Below are 26907 nucleotides of genomic sequence, written 5' to 3'. Positions count from 1 at the left end.
ACCAAATCAGTTGAATTCAGTGAACGACTCATCCTGACACTAAGAGTAGTCAACTGTTGATGGCAAGACGTTGTTGAAATATCACCTTTGAGTAAAAAAAGCCCAAAATATTAAGGTTTCTTAAGACATCAAATGAGTCCTTTCTCTGGTTTTCTGTTTCAGCTCCAGTGATTGTTTGGGACAGTCAGGTTCAAGATGGATTCAAGAGCAGCCAGAATCATGAAGAAGCAGAGGACATGTCTGGCAAAAAGTCCTGCGCTGTTCCTGTTTGCTGGGACGGCAAGAAAAGCTGTGATGTGGTTCAGGAGCTCCTCAAGAACTCCTCTGATAAAGCCTATGGAACTGAGGGTGAGCTTTCAATCAATGTGTTTTTCATTTGTTTTTGTCCTTTTCCTGATAGTCAGGCTCGATTCTGTTGCTGTCGTTAATCTGGCACCCTGTATTTCAGAGGAGGGGCACAGTGAAAAAGTGTTTTGAATTTGAAGTGCAATACCTTATTCTACCACCGGATGTCACTCTTACATGTACTGCATTTTTAAACTACCTGTATCTGAAATGCCGCATAGATCCAGATGGTAATTATTCCACAAAACTGCCTCAGAACATTTAACCTCCTAGGGCTTAGTGGTCACGTACGTAAACAGCACATTTTAGCTCTTAAGTGGCTATTTAAAATACTTTGAATGTTTTATATTTTGTTACAGACATTCAGTGTCATCCAGCAACTGTTTTGCAGCATATGAAATGTCCCAAATACTGTTTTTAACTATCCAAAAAATAAAAAAATATATAAAATATATATATATATCCAAAATATTAAAAAAATCTCCAAAAACTCCTTTAACAGGGTTCTTACGGGTGCTGGAAATCCTGGAAAATGCTTGATTTTTAATATTGTGTTTTCAAGGTTAGAAAAGTGCTTGGATTTTGAACAAAGTGTTTGTACCTGCTTGAATTTGAAATTGCTGGGCTCGAAATTGTGACTTTTGGTTGCATATGCGCACAATTTCATCTGTGACCTCTAAATATATTTGAGAGCATATGTGCGAGTGCATAAATAGTTTTCATGCGTCTAGTTTTTATTGCAAAACGTTCACCGCATGCATGTATGTATGGAGCCAATAATATGCCAAAACAATCTGAATTTGAATTGTCAAATTATTAACACCTGTAAGCTAATAAAACTGATTATATGCTATTAAAAATTGTTTAACCGAATTTGAAACTCTTAACTTGATTATTAAACATCTGAAATTTAAGTCAAATTTTTGTAGACATATTTTCAAACTTTAGATTTTTTGGTTCTGAATTCAAAGACTGCAAATATTGGGTATGTAAAAAATACAGTTTTAAGTTGTTCAGTTGTTAAACTGTTTTGGCATTATTAGCTTCATACGTATTTAGGAGAAATTCACCCAGAATGCAACTTGAATGCATCTGAAACGCCAATTCAATATATATATATATATATATATTTAATAAATACTGTAAAAAAATAGCAATGCACTTGAAATATCATGAACAACTGGTCATGAAAGTTTGGGACTACACCCAAACAAAATCTGACTTTGGTCTCTTTCTACCTAAAGTTGATATCTCAAGAATGAGCTCAAACTTAAAAATATACTTCATCCAAAAACTAAACTTTTTTAATTTATTTTTTAATTATTTTTGGGTGAACTATCCCAATAAATCTATGCTCTAGAGTATTCAACAATTTAAGGTGAAATGTCATATTGTGTTTTTTAAAATAGCACAATGGATTCAAATGTGATTAAATGCATACAACATATATAAACATGGTTAACCGTGGTTGTTAGGTGCTGAAAAAGCATACAAATGCACCTTTAAAGTGCTTGGAAAGTGCTGGAATTTGAAGTTGGAAACGGTGTAAGAACCCTGTTTAAGATCTCCTGAAGTTCTCATCTGAATACTTGATTTGGTTCGCTGAGCTGAATTGTTGACTGTTTTGATTCATTTCATCCATCAGTTCTCAGTTGGGAAGGCGATCCGTCACTCATCAGCAGAGATGCCGTTCAGGATTCACGCTACGCTAAAAACCTGACTGTCATTGATGAGTGGGATAGTGAGTTCGACAGCGGAAAGGTGAGGATTAAAACTCTGACCTCTCATATGTTCTGTGCCTAATACTGAAGAGTCATTTAAAGCAGATCTCAGACTAATAGTCCACTGCAGACAGTTTACAGACATATTGCTAGTCATAGTTTCATTACAGAGCACATTGTCTGAAATGTTGTATTTGGATCAAAAACGCAACATCCCATTTTAGGTTCTGCAGGAAATTGACATTTGCAAACGTGAATTTATGTACATAAAAGATGACTTTACATGCAAGTAAAGTGCTTTGTTTCATACAAAGAACTTGTGCTTGTTTCAAATAACAAACTCTGCACATGACATATATGACAGTAGAGTTTATGTATATGTGTTCTATTAAGTATATACATGTGAAGTGTATAGAACAAGTTGTTTTATTTGCCTCATTCGAATAGGTGAAGAAAATTAAAAAATACAAAAAGGACAGGAGGTGGAACGGAAACGTCTTCCAGAAGATCCAGGAACATCGTAACATGTGGTCTGTGACGGGTGGCAGACGGTGCAGTCTGGGCTATCGACACTCAACGGTGCCTCACTTTATTCTCTTAATTTTCCCCCGCTTTAAACTATAAAGACATTTTTTTGGCCAGTTTACAAGACTTTTCTACTATTATTGGTTTTAAATGCATGTTGTAATTTCTAAGACTTAAGTTTGATGCTTTAGACTGTTTGAATTAATTGTATTACTTGAATATACAGTAGTCAACCTTTGAGGTTTATGAAAATGACCTAAAACTATTGAAAGATGCCCAGTCTCATCTTATTTATAAAAACATGTCTGATCCTGATTCAAATGTTTCAGTCTCCTTAAGAAAAAAAGTTTTTTTTAAAATATTTTTATTTTACTTATTTTTGTAATTGTTTTTAAATGTATTTATTTTATTTATTTTTATTCATTTATATTTATTTATATATATATATATATATATATATATATATATATATATATATATATATATATATTTTTTTTTTTTTAATTTATTTATGAATTGTTTTTTATTACTATTATTATTTGTTTATTTTCATATATTTGTATTTATATATTTTTTATTTATATGTATTAGTTTATTTTTATTTATTTATATTTATTAACATTTTTGTTTTAGTATTTTTTTATTCATTTTTTATATTTATTTTTATTTGTTTATTTATATTATTATTATTCATTATGTATAAATTTGTTTTTGTTTTTCACTTATATTATTATAATATTTGTTTTTTATGTGTTTGTTTTATTTGTACATATTTATTTATTTGTATTTACATTTTTTCTTATTTGTTTTTTGTTTTTTTATCTATTTATATTTGTTTTAATGTTTTATATTCATTTATTCATATTTGTTTGTTTTATTTATTTATTTATATTTATTTTTTTATTTATTTGTTTTTGTTTTTATCTATATGTATTTACTATTTATTTATCTTTATATATATATTTGTATTTATATTTTTATTCATTTATATGTATTTTGTTTTATTTGCATTTATTTACTTATTTGTGTATTTATCGTTTCATTTATTTATTTATTATTTTTATTTATTTCTATATTTATAATTATGTTTTTATTTATACGTATTTGTTTATTTTGATTTATTCACATTTTAATTTATTATTATGATTAATTTATTTAGATTATTCATCCATTTTTATTTGTTTATTTATTATTATTATTATTAATATTATTTGTATATTTTATTTATTTATTCATACATTTTTATTTTTTTAAATATCTAGATTAAACCTTAAAAATAAAAGCGTAAATGCTAACCAGAACCAAGTATATCATTTATTTCTCTGAACCGTACAAACCAAACTGAACAAACTCCAAATAGACCATTAGTGTGCACTAGGAGTATTTGAAACTTCCTGCAAGTTTATAACCATCAGTTGTTTTATTTTTCAGTTTTGAGATGCGGGTCCCAAGCGCGTGCCGTGACCAGACCAGTTGCCTTATTGGATCAGAAGCAGTCAGATCTGTCTCGGATTCTCCCGAAGAACACAAGTTACCCAGAATGCAGCAGTACTGTGAAATAAAGCGATGAGGCTGAGGCTCTCTCTCTTCAGGCCGTCCGAAATCCACAATATATTCCACTAACGGTGCCCTTATGATCTTAGGGGTCATAGTAAATGTGAGTCATCACCCTGTTCACCTTTCACGAGCCTATAGAAACAAATGTTAAACCGGACTGCTTTTAAAGGACTGTTCGAGATGAAATGGCCAATGATCCAGACTTCCCGTTTCTCATTGTAAACACGGGAAACTGAAGCTGCCACCTGCTAATGGTTTAAAGTGTAATTCACATATTATCTCCCCTTATCCAATCATTTAGCTTAGCCATATTTAAGCCACTTCCCTATATTATAAGACAAGTGTTTTCATGATTTCTGGAGGAAGAAGTCGTCTTTATTAATTGTCAAAAATTAATTATCTTTAATATTCCTCAGACGTGGCGTTCTGCATTACAATACATCAAGGTCATACTTCTTTCCCTCATCAAATCCACATTTGCAGTGATTAAAAAGTGACTCTCTTGTGACCATTTCCAGTCTGACGACGTGTCTCTTATGCACAAAAACGCTGCATACGACAATGCAATACATTTCATCCATGCGAGATAAACAAACAAACAAACACGGGCCTTAACACAAACCACTGTGTTTTCGCCAGGAGGGCTGAAACGGCTAATAATTAGACTCTGGATCTGCTTGTTTGAGTTAGCGTTTCCCCCCCCCATCCTGCATCTCTTATTCTACTCTCTATGCAACTGCAGTCAATCCTGAGGATGGTCAGTCCTGGGAGAAACTCTTCGAACGCTGGTCCAAACGTCCTCCGCGTGAGCTGTAAAACACCCCGTCGTCCGCGTCCGTTCACCGTGCTTTTCTACATCGATGTACATGCTAATAATCCACCGCAGGAGGAAAGCAATGATGAAGTTAAGGACATTGTACAGTCGACCTTGTGCTCTCCGTGATTCCCCCTGTCATGAATTTGTTTCGGATTTTAGAGAAGTTGCCTTGGTTTAATTTTTAAAGAAGCGAATAGAACATATTGCAAATTCTACTTATTAAATGCACATCGCTAAAGTGAAGCCTAATGTATTTAAGGTTTGTGGAAATGTAAACGAGGAGTTTTATTAACCAGTAGGTGTGTGTGTGTGTGTGTTGAAAGACTGCTCTGAGGTCTTGTTCAGGACTGGACACACATACGCACGTTCAACACTTGCGTTCTGTAGGATGTCTGTTTCCTCTTAGAGACTCACTGGAGATACTGTAGGTTATTTCAGAGACTGAATGCTGACGAACACAAGCGTGTCATGTTCGAGTCGATGGTTCTGTACCTAATGCCTTTTCTGAAGAGAAGTCATTCAGTATTGCAAATACATAAATATAGATATACTGGTGCAATAAAGTTGTGACTTTTTGTGAAGAGCTACTTCTCTTGTCATTTTCTTTAAGAGGTTTATCTCGTATCAGAAATGTTTCCCATACAAAACAAAACACTTGATTTTTAATTTTTTTTTAAACTGAGGGTTTTTATTTTTATTAGGGATGTAACGATACACTCAGCTCACGGTACAATGTGTATCACGATATAATGTTCACGATTCAATATGTATCACGATATTTGGAATAAAAAATTTTTATTAAACTGAAATGCAAATTTTGTTTAAAAAAATGTAATTACCAAGTAAACTATTTTTTATGCATTTCTTTTGTTTCAACTTGTTAAACTGAACCTTCTTTAAGAAAATAAATTAAACAGGCCTGTCTCTGGAAAATAAAACAAATTAAAAACTTCTTATAAAATATTATTGAAATGACAGACAAAACACATTACACAGGACAGTCGTGGCTCTTTTCAGCAGTTTAGGCAGGTTTACTATTTCTTCGGCGTCGCTGATGTCGGCGCTATCAAGTATATCATGTTGACGTACATTTTTATGTACCTCTGTACTCAAAAGGGTTAATGCTGGTGGTAATCACTCTAAAGTGCGATATGATTATTTAAATAATGTGCACGCTTTCTGTTTCATTTCCACTTCTAAGTGCTGTTCATACTTCAAACGCGGCTCCTGAACGATCACTCTGTTCCACAAACTGAATGTTGTTTACTACTTTATTACCTGTTAGTCACAACCTGCAGGTTCTGTTCACTGAAGCAGACGCGTGCGCGTCTATCATAGTCCGCCCTCTGTAGTAACAGCTCACGGTCAGCTCACGTCATGTGTGATTTTGCGGCCGCCAATACATCATTATATGAAGACAGAATGATATTTTAGGGTGAATTGTACCTTATAAATACAGTATGTGACTCTTTCAACACCATTAGGAGGTTTCCATGTCGCTGTGCAAAGTATGTGAATCACTGTGAAGACTTTTAAACTTAGGCTATGTTTGACCCAGTATGCGTGTCAAAAAGCGGATGAGTCTAAAGCAATGACTGTACAACTGAAATGTTGCCAGACGTCTGATTTTGAGAGGATGGGCCATCCTCTATTTCAGCTTCACTCATCTTGGTCTGCTAACATTACTGCTGCTGCAATCTGAACTCACGTGCGACAGCAGGTGGAACGTAGCTCACGTGCAAACAGCTCAACTAATAAGAGAAAACGGACGTCATATCGTAATCAAATCGTCATAACGCCACGATGCATATTGTGACATTTTTGCATCTTATTAAATCGTACAACGATAAATCGTTACACCCCTAATTTTTATTGTTTTCAAAAAAAGAAAAAGAATTGTTTTGCACAAGTTTTTTTGTTTTAAACATTTTATTTCTTTTTCAGTGATAACCACTGAGCCACTGTGTCACCTGTTTTTAAAATGACTTCTCAGTAAATAATTTATGCTGTGTTTTGGGGGATACGTAATATATGTTAAGTACAGTATATTTGTACAATATATATATATATATATATATATATATATATATATATATATATATATATATATATATATATATATATATATATATATATTTATTAACAGAAAAGAAAAACTAATGATTATTAAAATTAACAGTATGATCTGGGAGACAGTTTACTGCTGGTAAAGCAATAGCATGTATGTCCAGCAGAGGGCCATAGATCTCAGTTGATGTTTCTGGATGTGGCCAACTATAATATAATATATTAAAAATGTTTAAGGTGTTAAAAAAATAGGTGGGGTATTAATATAATCTTTATTTAGGTGAGGTGTTTTTGAAAGATTTACTATAGCAAAAATGCCAAAGAAATTCACAAAACTAATTTTATTCATTAAACTTTTTCAAATTATTTTCATTTTTAAATTGAGTGGGACAAAGAGTTGTGTACAGTGTGTGTGTGTATTATATATGTGTATGTATATATATATATATATATATGTATATATATATATGTATATATATATATATATATATATATATATATATATATATATATATATATATATATATATATATATATAATTTTTATATATATATATATATATATACACATATATATATATATATAATTTTTATATATATATATATATACACACATATTTATATATAATTTATATATATATATATATATATATATATATATATATATATATATATATATATATATATATATATATATATGAATGATTTTTTATTAAGTATTTCAGAAACTGCTGATCTACTGGGATTTTCACGCACAACCATATCTACTATCTAACCATATTTACTATAGCAAAAATGCCAAAGAAATTCACAAAACTAATTTTATTTATTAAACTTTCCAATTATTTTCATTTTTAAATTGAGTGGGACAAAGAGTTGTGTACAGTGTGTGTGTATTATATATATATATGTATATATATGAATGATTTTTTTATTAAGTATTTCAGAAACTGCTGATCTACTGGGATTTTCACGCACAACCATATCTCGAGTTTACAGAGAACAGTCCGAAAAAGAAAAAATATCCAGTGAGTGGCAGCTCTGTGGGCGCTAATGCCTTGTTGATGCCAGAGGAGAATGGCCAGACTAGTCTGAGCTGATAGAAAGGCAATGGTATCTCAAATAAGCACTCGTTACAACTGAGTTATTCAGAAGGGCATCTCTGAACGCAGAACACATCCTATCTTAAGGCGGATGGGCTACAGCAGCAAAAAACCACGCCAGGTGCCACTCCTGTCAGCTAAGAACAGGAAACTGAGGCTACAATTCGCACAGGCTCAGCAAAATTGGACCATAGAAGATTGGAAAAACTTTGCCTTGTCTGATGAGTCTCGATTTCTGCTGCAACATTTCCCTTTATGACCACAGTGTACCCATCTTCTGATGGCTACTTCCAGCAGGATGAGTATAATGTCAACATGAACCAAAATCTCTGAGGTACCAGTTCTGAAGGCAACACGGGGTTCAACCTGGTACTAGTAAGGTGTACCTATTAAAGTGGCCGGTGAGTATGTATACATAGTGGGGGAAATAAACATTGAACACGTTTTTTTCTGGTAATATTATTTCTTAAGGAGCCGTTGACATTGAATTGATCCAGACTTTGGTAAAAACCCAAACAATACAAACATAGTTTAACAAAACAAAACAATCTGAAAAATGTTACGTGTTATAACAATGGAATGACACAAGGAGAAAGCACTGAACTACTGACATGTGTTTAGTACTTTATTTAAAAGGCTGTTTTGGTGTTGGAAGCTTAGAGACGGCTCTCATATGGAGAACGAAGTCTTCGAACATGACTTCAAAATGCATTCCGGTTCAATACTTTAACAGAGTGTATACCATTGGTGCATACATCTTGATGGTTCTGTGGGTCTCGTCTATCAAATCTGATCTTTATCTTTAAGACAGGTGATTTCCTGAGCCCTTCTACAGCATTATTTTCTTTCTCTGAAATAATTTGAGTTTGCTTGGTCAGTCCAGTCCGGAGTCGACTCCAGTTCCTAAACCCAGTCCAATGTCTGCCCCTGTCTCCAAACCCAGTCCAGTGTTAGCTTCAGTTCCTGAGCCCAAACTTTAGGCCACAGTCTTAAATGCATTTAACTGCAGTTTATGGCACATTCAGACTCATTGTTGAATCTACCTTAAGGTTAATTCAATCCGTGGCATGTTCTTGATTTTTTTTTAAGTGTCGATAATTAATAGTTTGATTTTTAAATAGGCCTAAACTTTGCCTTTTGTGTTTTTGTTTGAGTTTGTTAAATAAAATTAAAAACATTCAGGAATAAGTTGGCGGTTCATTCCGCTGTGGCGACCCCGGATTAATAAAGGAACTAAGCCAACAAGAAAATAAATGAATGAATGAATGAATGAATTTAGAGTATTTAACTCTAACATATGCTTCTTACATTTTTATAATGAATTTATCAAAACTACCATATTTTATTTGTTTTGTACCATATTTTTTATTGCTATTCAACATAAGTAGTTGAATAAACAGTGTTATAGACGTTTGAATGTCTTATTAGCACACTAAAAGCACTATTTCTTAAATGAATTGTCTCACTTTAGATGTATTCATTTATTTTTCGTTTGATTTGAGTAAGACACATCCTGGGCTTTTTAAAATGCAATTGCTATTAAGTTGTTGCGCTACACAGAGGCGCATTTAGGGATTTTGGGGCCCTAACCAATTCCAGCCAGGGGGCCCTAATCTTGATATGCACCCATTATCTTTTATTTAATATTTATTTATATTGCTGTTTTTTTTTTATATCACTCAATCTTCTTTTAAATTAATCCAATCACTACATTTTAAATGTTTAGTTTTCTTAAAATGGACTTAACTAAAAAATAAAAAATAAATTAAATATATATATAATAATAATAATAAATATATATATATATATATATATATATATATATATATATATATATATATATATATATAATAAAAATTATATATATATAATAAAAATAATATATATATATATATATATATATATATATATACATTTTTTATTTTATCTTTTTTTTTATAAATTTGACTGCAGGACTGCTCCATGATGGATATTTTATTTTGTATTATTATAACATAACATTACATTATTATTATTTGATTGTACACTAATACTATTTAAGTACGTTAAAATTGTATTTGTCAAACTCTCACCATGCAAAATATGATAGGAAACGATGCTATATATAGTTTATAGGTATAATTTATACTTTTAGATATTTATTGGGGCGCCCCACATTTCCAGGGGTCACCAAGCTTGTTCCTGGAGGGCTGGTGTCCTGCAGATTTTAGCTCCAACCCTAATCAAACACACCTGAACAAGCTAATCAAGGTCTTACTAGGTATACTTGAAACATCCAGGCAGGTGTGTTGAGGCAAGTTGGAGCTAAACCCTGCAGGGACACCGGCCCTCCTGGACCAAGATTGGTGACCCCTGCTTTAAGCGGCCGCCGACCTCGATATTGGTTAAATCCGCTCTGGCGCTACACATCGCAATATGTCACAGAAGAAATAAAAAAAAAAAATCTTTAGGGCAGTTCACCCTATTCATGTAGCTTTGCGTGTAGGCCTACAAGTAATTTTGGCTGGAAGTACCACAACACTGATGCCCTGAGGGTTGTTATCAGTTTTGGGGTGAGCTGTCTCTTTAAGCAGGTCTGAGTCTGCGGCGGACACGCGCACGGCGACGGCGAGAGGGGCGCGTCTGGGGCTCTTCTTCGCACAGACTGCATGTGCCGGACAGAGGAGCAGCGGGACCCTCGAGCTCTCGCTTGACAGCACAGCCTCTCGGAGACGCTCCTCATTCAGCAAGAGATGGACGAGGAAAGACACGGTAGGCCGCGCGCTTCAGTATCTGCTTCATCCGCCCGTGCACGCGCAAGGCTGTGATGTAGAAAACGCCTTCAGCTCTTTCGCAATGCTGTCTGCTGTATTCCACCTGATACGCACCTTTGACTGCTTTTAAGTTTTGAGCATGTCTCAAACAGGTCCTTGTGAGGCTATTAGAAAGCGACAAGGACAGTAATACTGTATTTATATTGAAGTGAATCTTAAGTTTATCATTGTAAGTCTGTTGGTCAAACTGATTTGATTCGAAATTTTACTCAATATGTTGATAAGAGTCATGTAGCACATTTATATTCAGGTGAAGTTGGCCGTTTTTATTATATTAAGAATTATTAGCCGTTTTGTTTAGTTTAATTTAGTTTAGTTTAAACTTTATTGGCTGTTCTGCTTGGCACAGAATTTTTTTTTCTTTAACACTGGATTAAACACAATAATAGTATACATACAACAATCACACCATAACAACAATTGAGGTAAATTTGGTTTTGTATTCGCACCTTTGTTCGTTTAATGGTCCCTATATTGTTTACCACTCTACTTTAAATGCCTGGTCTGAATTAGCATGTAAGAATGACTTGAAAATACATTAGCACTATTTATTTGACTGTGATCAATGTTGTACATTGAGAGTCATGGGTTGCTAATATGGTTTCACTATTCAGAATTTGCAAAATATACTTTCCCGAAATTATATTAGCCTATTAAGGAGAAAGCCTGAATGTCTGAATATAAAACCAACTTTACCTAAATTCATGACAACAACAAATGTTAAAAACCTGAAATTAACACCATACTACTGCACATATTGTTTACCACTCTACTTTAAATGCTTGGTCTGAATTAGCACGTAAGTACGACTTAAAAAACAGTGCTAATGTTATTTTCTTGACTGTGATCAATGTTGTACATGGATAGTCATGGGTTGTTAATATGGTTTCACTATTCAGAATTTGCACACAAAAAAAATGCTTTCCCGAAATTATATTAGCCTATTAAGGAAATAGCCTGAATGTCTGAATATAAAACCAACTTTACCTAAATTCATGACAACAACAAATGTTAAAAACCTGAAATTAACACCATACTACTGCACATATTGTTTACCACTCTATTTTAAATGCCTGGTCTAAATTAGCATGCAAGTACGACTTGAAAATACATTAGCACTATTTATTTGACTGTGATCAATGTTGTACATTGAGAGTCATGGGTTGCTAATATGGTTTCACTATTCAGAATTTGCAAAATATACTTTCCTGAAATTATATTAGCCTATTAAGGAGATAGCCTGAATGTCTGAATATAAAACCAACTTTACCTAAATTCATGACAACAACAAATGTTAAAAACTTAAAATTAACACCATATATTACTGCACATCATTCTTGACAACCACCCCATTCACTTCAAACAGTGATCCGATTAAAGATAACTACTCCGATTGGGATAAATGACTTTTTATAAGCATTTCTTCGGGCTTTGCGAATTCTAAACCTGCGTCCTGATGGTAACACTTCAAAAGCTGAGTGTAGGGGATGTGTATTATCTTTAAAAAAAAAAATTGCAATTGCTGTTTTTTTTTCTTCCATAAAGGAGTCAAATTGAATCTGCAGTGAATGTTGCTTGTGACCAGTTATGGTATTTGCCTAATTGATAATTTCTTCTTCTGTTTAAGTGTTGTGTTACCAAACCATGAGACAATATTATATGTGAAAACACTTTCAGTGATCTATATGGCATGTTTAAAGTCTGTGTACTAACAATAAAACTTATCAACTTGCGGAGGAGACTGAGGCGCTGACTTGCCTTCTTATGAACAGCCTCTACATTACTATTAAAATTCAGTTCGCTGCGTAAAAACAAATGCTGGATTAGTTGGCAGTTCATTCCGCTGTGGCAACCCCGGATTAATAAAGGGACCAAGCCGAAAAGAAAATGAACGAATGAATAATAATATTTCCTACGTGTTGCTTAACAGAGAGAAGATTTTTTTTTACACATTTTATAACTATAGTTTAAATATCATATTTGCCATTACACATTATTTTGTAAGATATAATATTCAGGTTAAAGTATAATTTTAAAAGTTATTCTGTTAACTAGGCCTGCACGATTATGGCAAAAATGTGAATCACAATTTTTTTTTGCTTAAAATCAAGATCGCGATTTTCTCACGATTCTGTAAATGTAAAATAAAGGTTAATTTGATAAGCCTATTATTGTTAAGGTCCCACTTTATATTAAGTGTCCTTAACTACTATGTACTTACATCAAAAAATAAATACAATGTACTTACTGTGTTTATAATGTATTTGAGAACACTTGTGGTGCTTTTGAGTTGGAATAGAGGTTGGGTTATGGACAGGTTTGGTGGCATGGGTAGGTTTAAGGGTAGGTTAAGGTGTAAGGTATGGTCAACAGTGTATTTACAAATGTAATTACAAAAGTTAATTACAAATGTAATTACATACATGTATTTAATCAAGCATAATTACGCAGTAAATACATGTATTTACACAATAAGTACATTGTAACAAACTATTAATTCCTATGTAAGTACATATTAGTTAAGGCCACTTAATATAAAGTGGGACCATTGTTAATTCTCAAACATATGGTAAAACAACAACAATAATAATAGGGCTATGTGTAGGTCTACTGTTGCTTAAAATGCTAAATTTTGTATAGTCATTATGGTGGACTTGAACAGTCTTTTAATATGCCCTGTTTGTTAATTCACAGTAAAGTTATATCAGAATACAACTCTTCATAATTATAAAGTTGAATTATTATGTTTTAGACATGTTTAAGACATTCAAAATTAAAATTTTGTCATTATCAGACTCCTTCTTGCATTATATTCAACATTATATATAGGCTAGGGTTGTTATATTGACACTGTTAAACATTTCGTCACCCTAGAATTATATAGTTCTGTCTGACATTTTTGTCAAAATTGAGTTATTGACATATTCGTATTAAATGACAGCTTATGGGGTATATGCCGAAGCATGCTAATAGGACTTTTAAGTTGCCATTAACCTGGGTTAAGCGCTTCAGGCGAATTGAATTCCAATGCAAAATCCGGCGCGTTTGAGGGCTGTTTTCTTTAAAAATCAGCGATCTCCATTAGCTGAGTGATATCCAATTTAAAGTGGGTCTCAGATTGTACAAGAAACACTGCATTAAATTAACCCCCCCCCCGCCATGTCTTTATAATATGAGCATTTATTTTACCCCAGTATATTCAATGGAGCTTCTGCGCTAGCCTGCCGATTCTGAAAGTCGTGTGCGAGTAAACTGCTTTTTGTCTCGTTTTACACTTGAACAGCTAAATAAATACTAAAGTTTATTTAACTGAATGTATTTTAATGACATTACAACATCGATGCTGTATAAGGAACCGTATAAAATGGAAAAAAGTTCACAATAACAGGTCACCGGAAGTGTATCAGCATGGGAACAGCACTAGCTCGGCATATACCCTATTTACATTATGGGAGGTTTTTTTTAAAACTTTTTATTTAAAAAAACAAAAACTCTAGCTTAGCTCTATAAGGTACTTTCTGTGAGCCAATCAGCATTTTAATGCATGCACGAGGACCAATCAGGATCAGCTTTCTTTGTCATTTTGCCGGACTGCTCCATTGACAGCAGGAATGACCAGAAAGAAACACAAAAATCACACAAAAATCAGAGTCGGCTTAATAACGCCACAGCACACAAATTGAGATGTGTGTAAATGTGATGATTTAGAAGCATTTTTTGACATTGAGATTAAATGTTAAATTTTACACCGTTGAAAACGAATATTAAAAAAATTATATATCAAATGTGAAATATTTTTATTTGTGTATATATAGTCAGTGAAACACTCTCAGTGTTTATTAAACTCATTTGCTCATTGTCTGTTTTCTTTTAACGTCTTTAAATTTAACATTAAGCCTTGAAGGGCATATCATTTTTATGGAGCATATAAATCAATAAATATAGCATAGATTTTAATAAATATAATTCACATAAAGCATAAAGTTTAATAACTGTGACCATGTTAATTACCTAAAATTGACATCTGCACTGGATAAAATGTTTAGCACAGCCTTGTACTGTATGTTAAATTTGAACAAGTAAAAATATTCATCCTAAAGCATTAAATAAATGTTATAGAAAGCACAAATGTAACTTTCTCAAGCATCAACAAATTGTTACAACACCAAATTATTTATTTTTTGATTGTATTACTTGAAAAGTAATGCTTCAATAAATAATTTGCCATATAGAACCTTATAATTCCAAGGGGCAAATAACTTTTCAGAATGAGAAGGTTCTCTCTGCATTTACCGTGTTTCTTTTACTCCAATTTGCAACTGTAAGAGAACTTTGATAATTTACATTTAGAGTACCCGTAGGGTCTCTGTCATGTTAATGTATGAAACAGAACTGTTACACACATATTGTTTGCTATATGGAATGCAAAACTTTGAAGCTCAATATCTCAAAATCCTTCAGAACGCAGATAGAACCTTATTATTCTAAGGTGACGATTTACGCTGTTTAAATAGCAAATGCATTAGCGCTCATATGTGCGCCCATAGGCGTTCTGGATATATATAGGATATAATAAGAATAGATATAGAATATAAATATAAAGGATTAAAATATTACAAAACATATTATTTTCTAGCCTATATAAATATGAAAAACCACTGCTTATGTCTTCTTCATCTCGGGAGGCTTTTTCAGTTCATTCATAACAATTTGCTTTTGTATAATGTTATTATTATTAGCAGTATTATTTTTTATATCCATATTTATATTTGTTTTATTAAAAACTAGCTTAGATTTGCCCACCTGTCAGGTTTTAGACCAGATGGGGCACAGCATGTGTTTTAGGATATAACTCAGGTTTTTGAGCACATTTTGTTATTATTGTTCATTTATTCGTTTGCTGGAAATTAGAACTGAATTTAGAAATAGTTTTGAAACGAATATTTGCGCTTAACAAACGCAATTAATAATTTATAGACTAATTGATGTCTGTGCGTAAAGGTTTCCCTATCCAAGAGCGAAAGTGAAAGGAGATCCATTATCTCTCATTCTCACGCAGTAGATGCTCTGTTTAACAGTTTTCTGTTAAAAAAACTGTTTTTTTATCAAATGCTTATCGTAATCATAACTCTAAAATGCGATATGTTTATTAAAATGATGTGTGCATAGGTTTATCTTTTACTTCCAATTGTGGCTTATGGCTGCTTTCACTGTGAGAAAAAGCACAAACATGCAAATCAAAACGACCGATCGCTCTGTGTAACAAACTGAACGTTATTTACAACTTCATTACCTGTTATTTACAGCCTATGCAGGTTGTGTTCACTTAAGTAGGCGTTATGCGTGCACGGGCGTGCTCTCAGTACAAACACCTCGCGGTCAGCTCACGTGTGATTTCGCGGCCATAAATACATCATTACATTTAGTCCGAAACGACATTTCTGGGTAAATTATACCTTATGAATACAGTATGTGACACTTTTGACGCCATTTGAAGGTGTCACTAGCTATGTTTCCATCCAAAAATGCGAATAAACTTTATGCGCAAAACACGATTATCGCATAAGAGTTGTGCAAATGAAGCACCGTTTCCATCCAACGAGTCAAAGCGAACAAAATCGTCACTTCCTGATTAACTGGCGCCAAATATCAACAGTAAAAACTGCATTTGCTGCAGAAAGAGAAGCTGCATCAATCTTTTCTAAATGAATGCGCCTCAGAAGACAATCCTGACAAGCAGTGAGCGCGCAGTGGCGTTTGAAGGTGTCTGACGCGGAGCACAGGCGCTCTTGATTCCGGAGGTCATTAATAATATAATAACATTAATACTGAAATGGTAAGGCGTTTTATAAAGACCAAAACAACATTTCAGATGTTTTATAATGTGCTCAACCTGACGTTTTATCCATTCACACACATTTTAAGCATCACATGATCTCTTTCAACAAAATCACATGACCTTTTTTTAATGCGCATGCTGGAGTTTGTGCGGTAAAAGTGTTTCCATGGCAGTTTTTGCGCATCTTTTCTTATCGAATAAAAAGTTTATCCTACTCAGTTAGGCGCATAAGTTTTTATGCGCATTTTCAAAATTTATGCGCATCATGGCATTTCCATCAACTGTTTTTTTTATGCGCATTTGCAAAATAGGTGGATGGAAACATAACTAATGTTGCTGTGAAGACTTGTGTGACTGCCTTGCTTCTCTCCTGACCTTGAAAATATAATAGGCTGAATCGTAGAAAAGCTGAATTAAGATCATGTGTAGGGTCGAGATCGTGATCGTGATCTTTTTTCGATTAATTGTGCAGCCCTGCTGTTAACTAGGCAAGACATTCAGCAAGTTATCGTTTTGTTCTGTAGACAATCAAAAATATCTAAAGGGGTCTAAAAATATTTGGCTTAATTTTAATTTTTATTATTTATTTATTATTATTATTATTATTTTTATTAAAAACTGCTTTTATTCCAACCAAACTAAAAGAAATAAACTGCGTAGTTTAAAATACCCATGTTTGTGTGAACAAGGCCTTAAACAGAACCAAGACAGCAAGTACAAAACTTCTGACATCAGGTTTCTCCTATAAAATGTGAATTTTATTAACCTTGTTCCATCAAATTCTCACCATAAAACTTACAGTGCAACTACACTCTCAAATGATTAGAAGCACATACTTTTCAGGATTGTGTACGATTTGATGATGTTAAAATGGAGCAGCTTCAAACGCTCTGCTTCAGGAGCTTGTGTGCAGTTTTATGATGTTCACTCTGATGGAAAGACTCTTCTCAATTATTCATCGTTCATTTCGCTGAGAGCTGAACACATCCCAGAATAGAAAAGTGTGCTGTTACAGGATGATTTTACTGTGGCCTCTTAGAGGAAATCACAGGCTTAATTGCAGTTGATCTTAGTAAACCGAGAGGACCTCAAGCAGAAGAACAGTAAGCCTAAAAAAATGAATGGATAAAGTCAGTTTGATTCTGTTCTCATAAGAGACTCAATATTATGTAAATGTAATGTGTATTTATATAGCGCATTTATTGTGTATGGTCATACACCCAAAGCGCTTTACAATCATGAGGGGGGGTCTCTCCACACCACCACCAGTGTGCAGCATCCACTTGGATGATGCGACGGCAGCCACAGGACAACGGCGCCAGTGCACTCACCACACACCAGCTATTGGTGGAGTGGAGAGACAGTGATCGAGCCAATTTGGTGGACGGGGATGATTGGGAGGCCATGATCGCAAGAGCCGATAGAGGGACTTTGGCCAGGACACCGGGGTTACACCCCTGCTCTTTCACGAGAAGTGCCATGGGATTTTTAATGACCACAGAGATTCAGGACCTCGGTTTAACGTCTCATCCGAAAGACGGCGCACACTGACAGTATAGTGTCCCCTTCACTTTTACTGGGGCATTAGGACTCACACAGACCACAGGTTGGGCGCCCCCTGCTGGCCTCACTTACACCACTTCCAACAGCAACCTAGTGTTCCCTAGTGGTCTCCCATCCAGGTACTGACCAGGCTCAGCCCTGCTTAGCTTCAGTGAGTAACCAGTCTTGGGCTGCAGGGTGACATGGCTGTGGCTTACACAGCCATTAGGACATATAATGAATTTAGGCACATTTACAAGACCAAAATAAATGCGCGATGCAGTAAATGTTTGAGAGGACACCTAAACTAACTTTTCGAGGAGCATGTGCTTATGATTGTCCACAGCTGGTCGCAGGGGCGGACTGGCCATCTGGCAATTCTGGCAATTGCCAGAAGGGCCGGACCGTTTTTTAAATGTGGGTCGGTCAGCTATTTTTTTTTATTTATTTTTTTATATGTATAGTTTTTACATGCAGGCAGCTTTTATCTCTTGCAAGATGTGAGTATTATGATGATGATGATGATGATTATAGTAGTAATAATAATAATAAATGTTAAGCATTGGCCCAATCGGCAATGACCGACTGGTTTAAGATGGGCCGACCCAATTAGAGGTTATGCAGACGTAATCAAAATCTGGCAAGAATGTCAAACAAACAGTAAATGCAACACAAGCTGATTGTCAGAAATGGACTATAAAAAAGGAAAGGCGGTGCCGAGAAGCTCACAGAAAGCAAAAAAAAAAGTCTGTAAAATCAAATGCTGCCAAATGCATAAATTTAACTGAAATAGTCTCGAAAGGGGGCAGCGCAGGGGCGCAAGAAGGTCGCTATTTCGAGCCTCGGCTGGGTTAGTTGAAGTTTCTGTTTGGAGTTTGCATGTTCGTGTGGGTTTCCTCCTGGTTTCCCTCACATGTGCTCTAGGTGAATTGGGTAGGCCTAATTGTCCGTAGTGCATGTATGTGAATTTGTGTGTATAGGGGTTTCACAGTGAGTTGCAGCTTGGAGGGCATCTGCTGCGTCAGGGCTCGAAATTGCAACCATTTTGGTCGCATATGCGCCCGAAAATTAATCTATGCGACCTCATAATATATTCGGGCGCATTAGTGCGACTGCAGATAATGGTTGTAGAGCGACCTGTTTTGATTTTTTGTAAAAACGTGCTGAATCGCTCTTCCCTGCCGCTATATTGGTTCATATTATCTGTCAATCACTTAAGGTATTCCGCTGTCAGATGACAGGGTAGGAGCTTTTATGACCGCGGGGAAATGCAAACGGCTGAAGAGTTAAAAACTTAAAGCACACAGGTTTGCAAACCCCACCTAAAGTTGAGGCGCAGATGAGAGCGATCATGACACGTCACATGGTGAATAATGATCCCCCAGCTGAGATCAATCGAGTACGCGCTTCTTGGAGAAGGCGCCCGAATCTCGATGCGTCGCATTCACTGCGTGTTCAGCGCAAATGTCCGCTAAAAGTCAAATCTAATACTGTACATATCATCGCCAAAGAAGCTCGCCTTTACTAAGTTTACACTGAAACTGCGGCTCATAACAAAGAGCGGTATTGGGCCGGTGGTCAGCGCAAGAATCCTGCTCTGCCTGCTCATAAATTGGGTCGGCTGACTCGCCAGCTTTTCCACAAACACAGAAAAATGAAGATCATCTCAGACTGAACCTTTAAATTGACACAAACTGAACCAAAACTTTTGAAGAGTGATAGAAGTGAGACTATACTTACTTTCTTTTGTCTTTTCTTTTTTTGAGGTGTATATTATTTTTTTTTTATATTTATTTACTGATGACTGCTTTGCAGCTTTCATCATTGAATTGAATGATTTATTATAATCTTTTGTTTGTTTTGTAGCAGAAATATTATTTATTAAATTGACATGCATATATAAACAGCAGTACAAAATAAATATTTCTTACTGCTATGCTTAATTTTTGTTTGATGCAAACTATACAATTATTTTTCATAAAGTAACAGACTTTTTATAGCAGATAACCTACATTCATGCACATTCAAGGCAGTATCATAATGAGAAATGTAATTCATTGTTACTATTATTGTCATTTTCATCATCACTAATATTCTATGGCCTAATTATTAGACATTCATTTTGGAATTATTGCACACAAATATCAAAGTCTTCGCAGCATTAGTTAGATAGTTGTTTCTGGTTTTTGTCAGTCCTATTGATGTTGTTTTAAAATACAATAAATCCCTTAAAAAGCAATTTGCAGCAGTGCTCATTCATTTTTGGTGGGTGCTCCTAAATTTTTTCTGGTGCTCCTAAATTTATTTTGGTGCCCCCAAATATTTGAAGTTGGGAGCACCTGTGCTACCAAGTAAAAAAGTTAATTTCGAGCCCTGTATATGCTGGGTAAGTTGGCGGTTTTTCCACTGTGGCGATCCCTGATTAATAAAGGGACTAAGCCGAAAGATAATGAATGAATAAAATGATTGCATAGATACATTTGTTATAAATAGGTTGTTTTTGTTCCAGTCACATGCATTAAATGTTTAAATATCTATCACATATGGTACTGCTTATATTATTTCACCATCTGTACACCAATATAAGTAGTGGATATGCGTGTCCGTGCATGGGGCTGTGTCGGTGTGGTAACGTGGGCTGGTGTGGCTACAGTGCCAGGGCTGATTTTTAGTCCCAGTCTGCCCCTGGCTGGTCGCGCATTAGCTAACACATGATTCACCAATCAAAAGATTCCCAACTCAATTATAATAACCAGAATTTCCTACCTCAGAATCTCCCTCCCACCCCTAGTCCTATCTCCTTTTTCTTGATTGGGCGACACGGCAGACATGTTATAACCTACTGCCAGCTAGTGTTTCAGAAGAGTCATTGCAGAGCAACACAAACAGCATGCATAAGTATAAATTAACGACTACATTCAAGGCATGCGCCGTGGGACACCATGGGACAAGTATAAACCAACCTTAACTCAGTAGGGTGGCACGGTTAGCACTGTCACCTCAAAGCAAGAAGGTCAGTGGTTTGGCCAGTTGGTATTTCTGTGTGGAGTTTGCATGTTCTCCCCATGTTGGTGTGGGTTTCCTCCTGGTGCTCTCCCACAGTCCAAAGACATACACTATAGGGGAATTGGGTAGCTAAATGGGTTGCTAAATTGACCATACTGAATGAATGTGAATGTGAGTGTGTGAGTGTTTCCCAGTACTAGGTTGCAGCTGGAAGGGCATCCACTGCGTAAAACATATGCTGGATAAGTTGGTGGTTCATTCCACTGTGGCGACCCTTTGAGAAATAAGGGACTAAGCTGAAGGAAAATAAATAAATGAATGAATGTAACTCAGTACTAGTGGTCACAATCTGAGACCACTTGTTTTCTTGAACGCACATGCACCTCCGAGAGCAGGACCTGCTGGAAGATGTTGGAGCTCCAGGTTCAGTTCTGATTTGAGATGTACCATGTAATCCAGCACGAGTGAGCGAGTATGAGCCGGTTTTGTGTCTGAACTGTTGTGGGCTGAAAGTGTGAAGCTCTGGCCACCCGAGAGCTCTCTTTCCTCCCACGCGGACAGCACTGCAGTTCAACACGACACCCGAAAACTCACAAACACAGAGAGAAGGACTCCACAGAAACATTGTGAACTGCTTTTATTTATAGTTGAATCCTGTCAGACGTGTAACATAACCAACTGAAACTGCAAGCAAACACTAGCCTCATACTATCTGCATATATATAAAATGAAAAATCATGTTATTGTTTTTAGTCATCTTTGATGTCACTTAAAAGTCCCATGAAATTAAAGTTTTTTAGGGTGCTTTCACACCTGCCTTATTTAGTTCGATTGAATCGCACTAAAGTTCGTTTCCCTTTTGGTGCGGTTCGTTTGGGCAGGTTTAAATGCAGCAATCGTACTCGAGTGCGCACCAAAAGCGGACCAACTAAGCGTACCGAGACCTGCTTGAAGAGGTGGTCTCGGTACGCTTTCAAACTAACCCTGGAGCGGTTCGTTTGTGGTGAGAATATGATTCGTACTAAAACAGGTCCAACCGCAAAAGGAACTGCAACTTTTGGACTAATCCAGCTGCCGTAGGCCGATGCGCTGTGCATTATGGGATATTGAGGAAAAAATATTTGTTGACAGCGCTTTACCAACAGAGAGAGAGGGGAAAACATTACCTGATGGATCGTTGGTAATATTTCCGCAAGATGACCATGTCGCAGTTTAGCTAAATTAATTCACGTCTCCTCCTGAAGTGACGAGCGATGCATTAAGTGAAGTTTCATAAACTAATTTCGAGAGGAGCACGTGATATGATTGTGCACCGCTGGCCACTCATCCGTAATCAGTAATAATCCAATCAGAATGATCCTAGCTTAATATAAATGGATCACTTATCTCCTTATCTTCGTTTTGGAAGAATCCCCCCTTCCACCCCATCTCCTCCTTTTTCTCCCCTTTTAAAGGGGGAGCAATCGAGACCTACCTGATCTCGGTTCTCCTGATTTGCTTCTAGACCGGGCGAGAGCCCTGGGCTCAAATATCTCCGAGCTCAGGGTTCTCTCCCGGGACAGCATGCCAAACCTGCTATAAGTGCCAAGCATATCTAAGTGGGAACTCTTGAAACACTGTTTTTCAGCCGCGGCCGCGCTTCATTCTCAAAATGTATAGTTTGTCTAAAGCAGGGATATTGTCATTATATTATAGATATTATAGATCGTCGTCCCGCCATAGTAAAAATTACATTTTGTGTCTGCCGGTTTGTTTACTTGCGGGAGTTTATTGGCATTTTCCTGCACGTGAATTCTGACCAATCAATAAGCAGTTTAGGAAGTATGATCAACAACATCTGGCCAATGAGAGATGTGGGTTTTGTCAGATGACTGCTTTTTGGTTCGTTTCAACTGGTTCAGACCAAAGCCAGCTGTGTGGTGTGAAAACGGCCCAAAGACGGCAGAAAATACAACAATGTATCATTTATTGCCCTTGGTCCGGACCAAATAAAGAGAACTACAGATGTGAAGCACCCTTAGATGTTAGTACAGTATTATTCATATTTAGGATATCTATAAGCTAGTTTGCCCCATAACAGTGTCAAAATTCAATATAAATATAAATATGTAGTTTGTCACTTCCGCTCAGTGTTGCCAGATTGGAAATGTCAAAGTATCGTACCAGAACCTCAAATATTATCGTATTTAGAGGAAAATTATTGTACACGAGTCAAATGGAGAGTATACACAGATATTATCTAGACCAGGGGTTTCCAAACTTTTTGGGCCGAGGGCCAGATGAAAAAAAAAAAAAAAACATTGTCCCGGGCCAAATTTTACATACTAAAATTAATCCGGGGTTGCCACAGCGGAATGAACCGCCAACTAATCCAACACGTTTTTTAAGCATATCGCCAAAACGTGATTATCAATTATGTTTCCTTCAGTTTGTTCGGTTTGTTTAACTTCACAACAGGAACTGCTGCCTAATTGAAGGCATGTCATAGCGACACCCGGTGGTTATTTATTGAATTACATTCATTTTTGTATACAGGGTCCCCGCGGGTCCTTAAAAAGTCTTGAAATGTCTTAAATAAAATTTTAGATTTTTAAGGTCTGAAAATGTCTTGAATTCTGTAATTTTCCATAAGGAGGTCTTAAATTTCATGTGGGATCTTAAATTTCATGTCCAACTTGTCTTTTTTATTTATTTTTTTCAACCTATATTTGACCAGCGCAACATTTGGGGGCAGCACTTTGTGGGTGCAACCTGCATCATTCCATAGGTGACATACGAGTAAGTGATTGATGAATGCGTTGCGTTGATCGCAAGCATGGGCAAATGTTTGTTTGATGACAATTGGTTGGAGGACGAAAAGTATCGGGGGGGGGGCTAAAGAAAACAGCCAGTAATCAAGAAGGGAGGTGTGCTTTATCTAAAAAGACGATAAAACTGGGGACAATGGGCCGCAAAGCGCTCGATTCACACATGAAAGCAGAGAAGCACAAAAAGTATGTGTAGTCGCAGGCAAGTAGTTTGCCCATAAGTAAGTTCTCATCGAGCACTTCGACCTGAGCCTTCCACAAGGCCGTCCACTTCAAGCAATGCCTTCTGCAGCTTTGCGAATATAGTTACATTTAAGGCCGAAATACTGTGGGTATTTCAAACCGCAAGCCGCCACCACTCGTACACCTTAAATGAGGAAGTCCACCTAGTTTTTCTACACACCGAGTGTGCGAGTACGTTCACATGTGGAAGAGACAAAACAGTATATTTAGCACGATTTGTTGTTTCCCTATACCTAAAAAAGAAACTAATTTCACGAGCAAACAAGGGCGCTTTCATCATAATGTTCGATGAGTCCATGAACGCAGCAAAGACTTAGACTTGCACTTTAGACTTTGGTCAACTGACGAGACCGGTACCCTGTTGTCAGGGTTGTAAGGTCAAACAGCACTCGGCATAAAAGTTTTTGCGTCCCTTTGACCTGTCTTGAGCGTGGCTCTGGTGAGTTGTACCGCGCTAATGCTTCACCACATCATTCTGTGTTGACACACTGAACATTTTCCTGTTTTTTTTGTATAGGTAAGGTCTTAAATTTTCATTTTAGAGGTCTTAAAAAGGTCTTAAAAGGTATTAAATTTCCTGTTAAAAAATGTGTAGATACCCTGGTATAGCGGGCCAGATTCTATTAATATTTGTAAAAAGCCTCGTAGTTTGGACAACCCTGATCTAGACACAAAGCATTTTGACACAACGTGCAAATTACCACAATAGGTTAAAAACCAAGGTACCTTAGTGGGAAGGTTCAAACTCCACCTATGAGTTGCTGTCATCGAATGTTGCATGTTGCCAGATGTTAAGGGATTTATTTTGCTGTACAAATTGGATGCCGTCATGGACTGCAAAATAGTGCTGGTTGGCTTGAAAGTGTTAACACGCTCTGAGGTGTGCATGCTTTGTTTTGATGAGATTAACTTTGGAAAAAAACACGTTCACATGACGCATTTGAATGGGGAAAAACGAGAACATCAAGGGAAAACTCCCCTGTCCTTCTCACCTTCCTTTACAGCACTAATTGTTTTAGCATTATTGCTTTAAAGATCTACCTCAAACTGAAAACTACTGACCTAACCACGGACATGCGCAGCAGGAGCGTTAACTCGTGAGACAGAGCCGTTCTCCACATTGATTGGCTGAGAAGAGGTAACGTAAGATGAGATAGAAAACAGCCACCTCCACCTTCTCCTCACAGACAGTACAGAAAAGGTGCAGCTAGATCAATAAGAAGCCCGAAGATTACAAAGAATATCCTTATAATGCCATAAAATTCTGAAATGATTGTACATTATAGGATTTTTTAAATTATTGATCGTAAAGAGGTTGAAATTATCGTACAAATACGATAATTATCGTACGTCTGCCAACACTGCTTCCGCCCAAATGGATCGACGGTTTTATTCACGTCACCCTCATACTACAGTTTCTCCTCACATCATAACCAATCAAATGCGCTCCAGTAACTGACATGCTCCGCCCCCTTAAAGGTGCTTCTCGTTTGCTTTTCATTCGATGCACTCACTGGCACTCTCACTGGCAGAGCGGTGATAAAACAAAACACTATTGGCTGTTTTTAAAAAAGGGGAGGAGCTACTCTGTCCCACCCTCTCATCGTGTTTCCATTGAGATGACATCAAACAACGAATTAAAAATGCATATTTCAAAGCACTTCACAGGACCTTTAAAGGCACAGTATGCTATTTCCACCACTAGAGGGAGAGTATTCACCATAAACAAGGGTTGTTGCTAGATCGGATATGGTTGCGGTCGGAAGTTAATGAGTTTATTATAAACATCATTTATTAAATTTCCCATTTATTGTATTTTATTAACATCTAACCCCCCCCCCAACCCTTACCCCAACCGCAACAGTAACGTAAAACAGTAGATGTATGTGGTATTATTTATGCTATCTATTAAATTACACAATAAATTGTGTTTTTCCCCTCCCCAACCTTAAACACAACCATCTTAGTACTGTAAAAATATTAATTATTGTTATACAGTGTCAAAAACAAATACTGCTATATTGATGTCCATATCACACTTCCGACCAGCCGCGTATCTGATCTAGACCACAAACCTAGATTACCTTACCTTACTACCTTACCACAAACAAGGGCGTAGTTTGTTGTTGCTATGACTGAGTGTGGATTTATGGGAGTTGTGGTCTATATTTTATCCTACAACAGGACTCCTGCATAAATCATGCTGATAGATGAGCTGAAATGTTTAACACTTATTTTTATGGTATGGAGTGTGGTGAGACACAAAAGCAGAGCAGCTTTTATTATGCCACAGTCCACCGCTTCCAGTTATACCACGCATGATCACATGGAGAAGAAGCAGCATTGCTTTATCACACTGAATATATTTTAGGTATCTGTTATAATGTTTAATAAAACACACAACATATTCACATATCGCATCTAAAGCCTTGTTGAAAACGTGTCGTGTGCTGCTTTGTTTACAGGTTTAAATCTGTTTGTGAGCTCACGATCCTGTTCCCATGGCCACTTTCAGCTGTTCCT

The 26907-nt window shown here is 36.0% G+C and overlaps 2 protein-coding genes across 6 annotated transcripts in view; both read left to right on the top strand.

The window, feature by feature from the left end:
* The window catches only part of usp36 (ubiquitin specific peptidase 36), a 47151-nt gene extending 41602 nt beyond the window's left edge, over positions 1–5549 (top strand). For 4 of the 5 annotated variants that reach the window (XR_012397473.1, XR_012397475.1, XR_012397478.1 and 1 more), the window contains 4 exons: positions 163–348; positions 1991–2106; positions 2514–2645; positions 4023–5548. Coding sequence is in view for 2 of the 5 variants with exons in the window: in XM_073936658.1 (XP_073792759.1) it covers positions 163–348; positions 1991–2106; positions 2514–2645; positions 4023–4028 (440 nt within the window). In the remaining 3 variants the exon portion in view is untranslated. Of the gene's footprint in view, positions 1–162; positions 349–1990; positions 2107–2513; positions 2646–4022 lie in introns of all 5 variants that reach the window. The other variant, NM_001305580.1, reaches the window with a different exon arrangement.
* A 5223-nt stretch (positions 5550–10772) lies between these two features.
* The window catches only part of cyth1a (cytohesin 1a), a 113456-nt gene continuing 97321 nt past the window's right edge, over positions 10773–26907 (top strand). Inside the window, exon 1 of the mRNA XM_068215811.2 lies at positions 10773–10885. Coding sequence (XP_068071912.1) covers positions 10867–10885 — 19 coding nt within the window. The 5' untranslated portion in view covers positions 10773–10866. The remainder of the gene's footprint in view (positions 10886–26907) is intronic.

Source organism: Danio rerio, chromosome 3 (assembly GCF_049306965.1).
Source record: "Danio rerio strain Tuebingen ecotype United States chromosome 3, GRCz12tu, whole genome shotgun sequence".
In the NCBI taxonomy this organism is placed as follows: domain Eukaryota; kingdom Metazoa; phylum Chordata; class Actinopteri; order Cypriniformes; family Danionidae; genus Danio; species Danio rerio.
The sequence above is the reverse complement of the archived record's forward strand: the minus strand, read 5'-3'. Positions and strand labels throughout refer to the sequence as shown.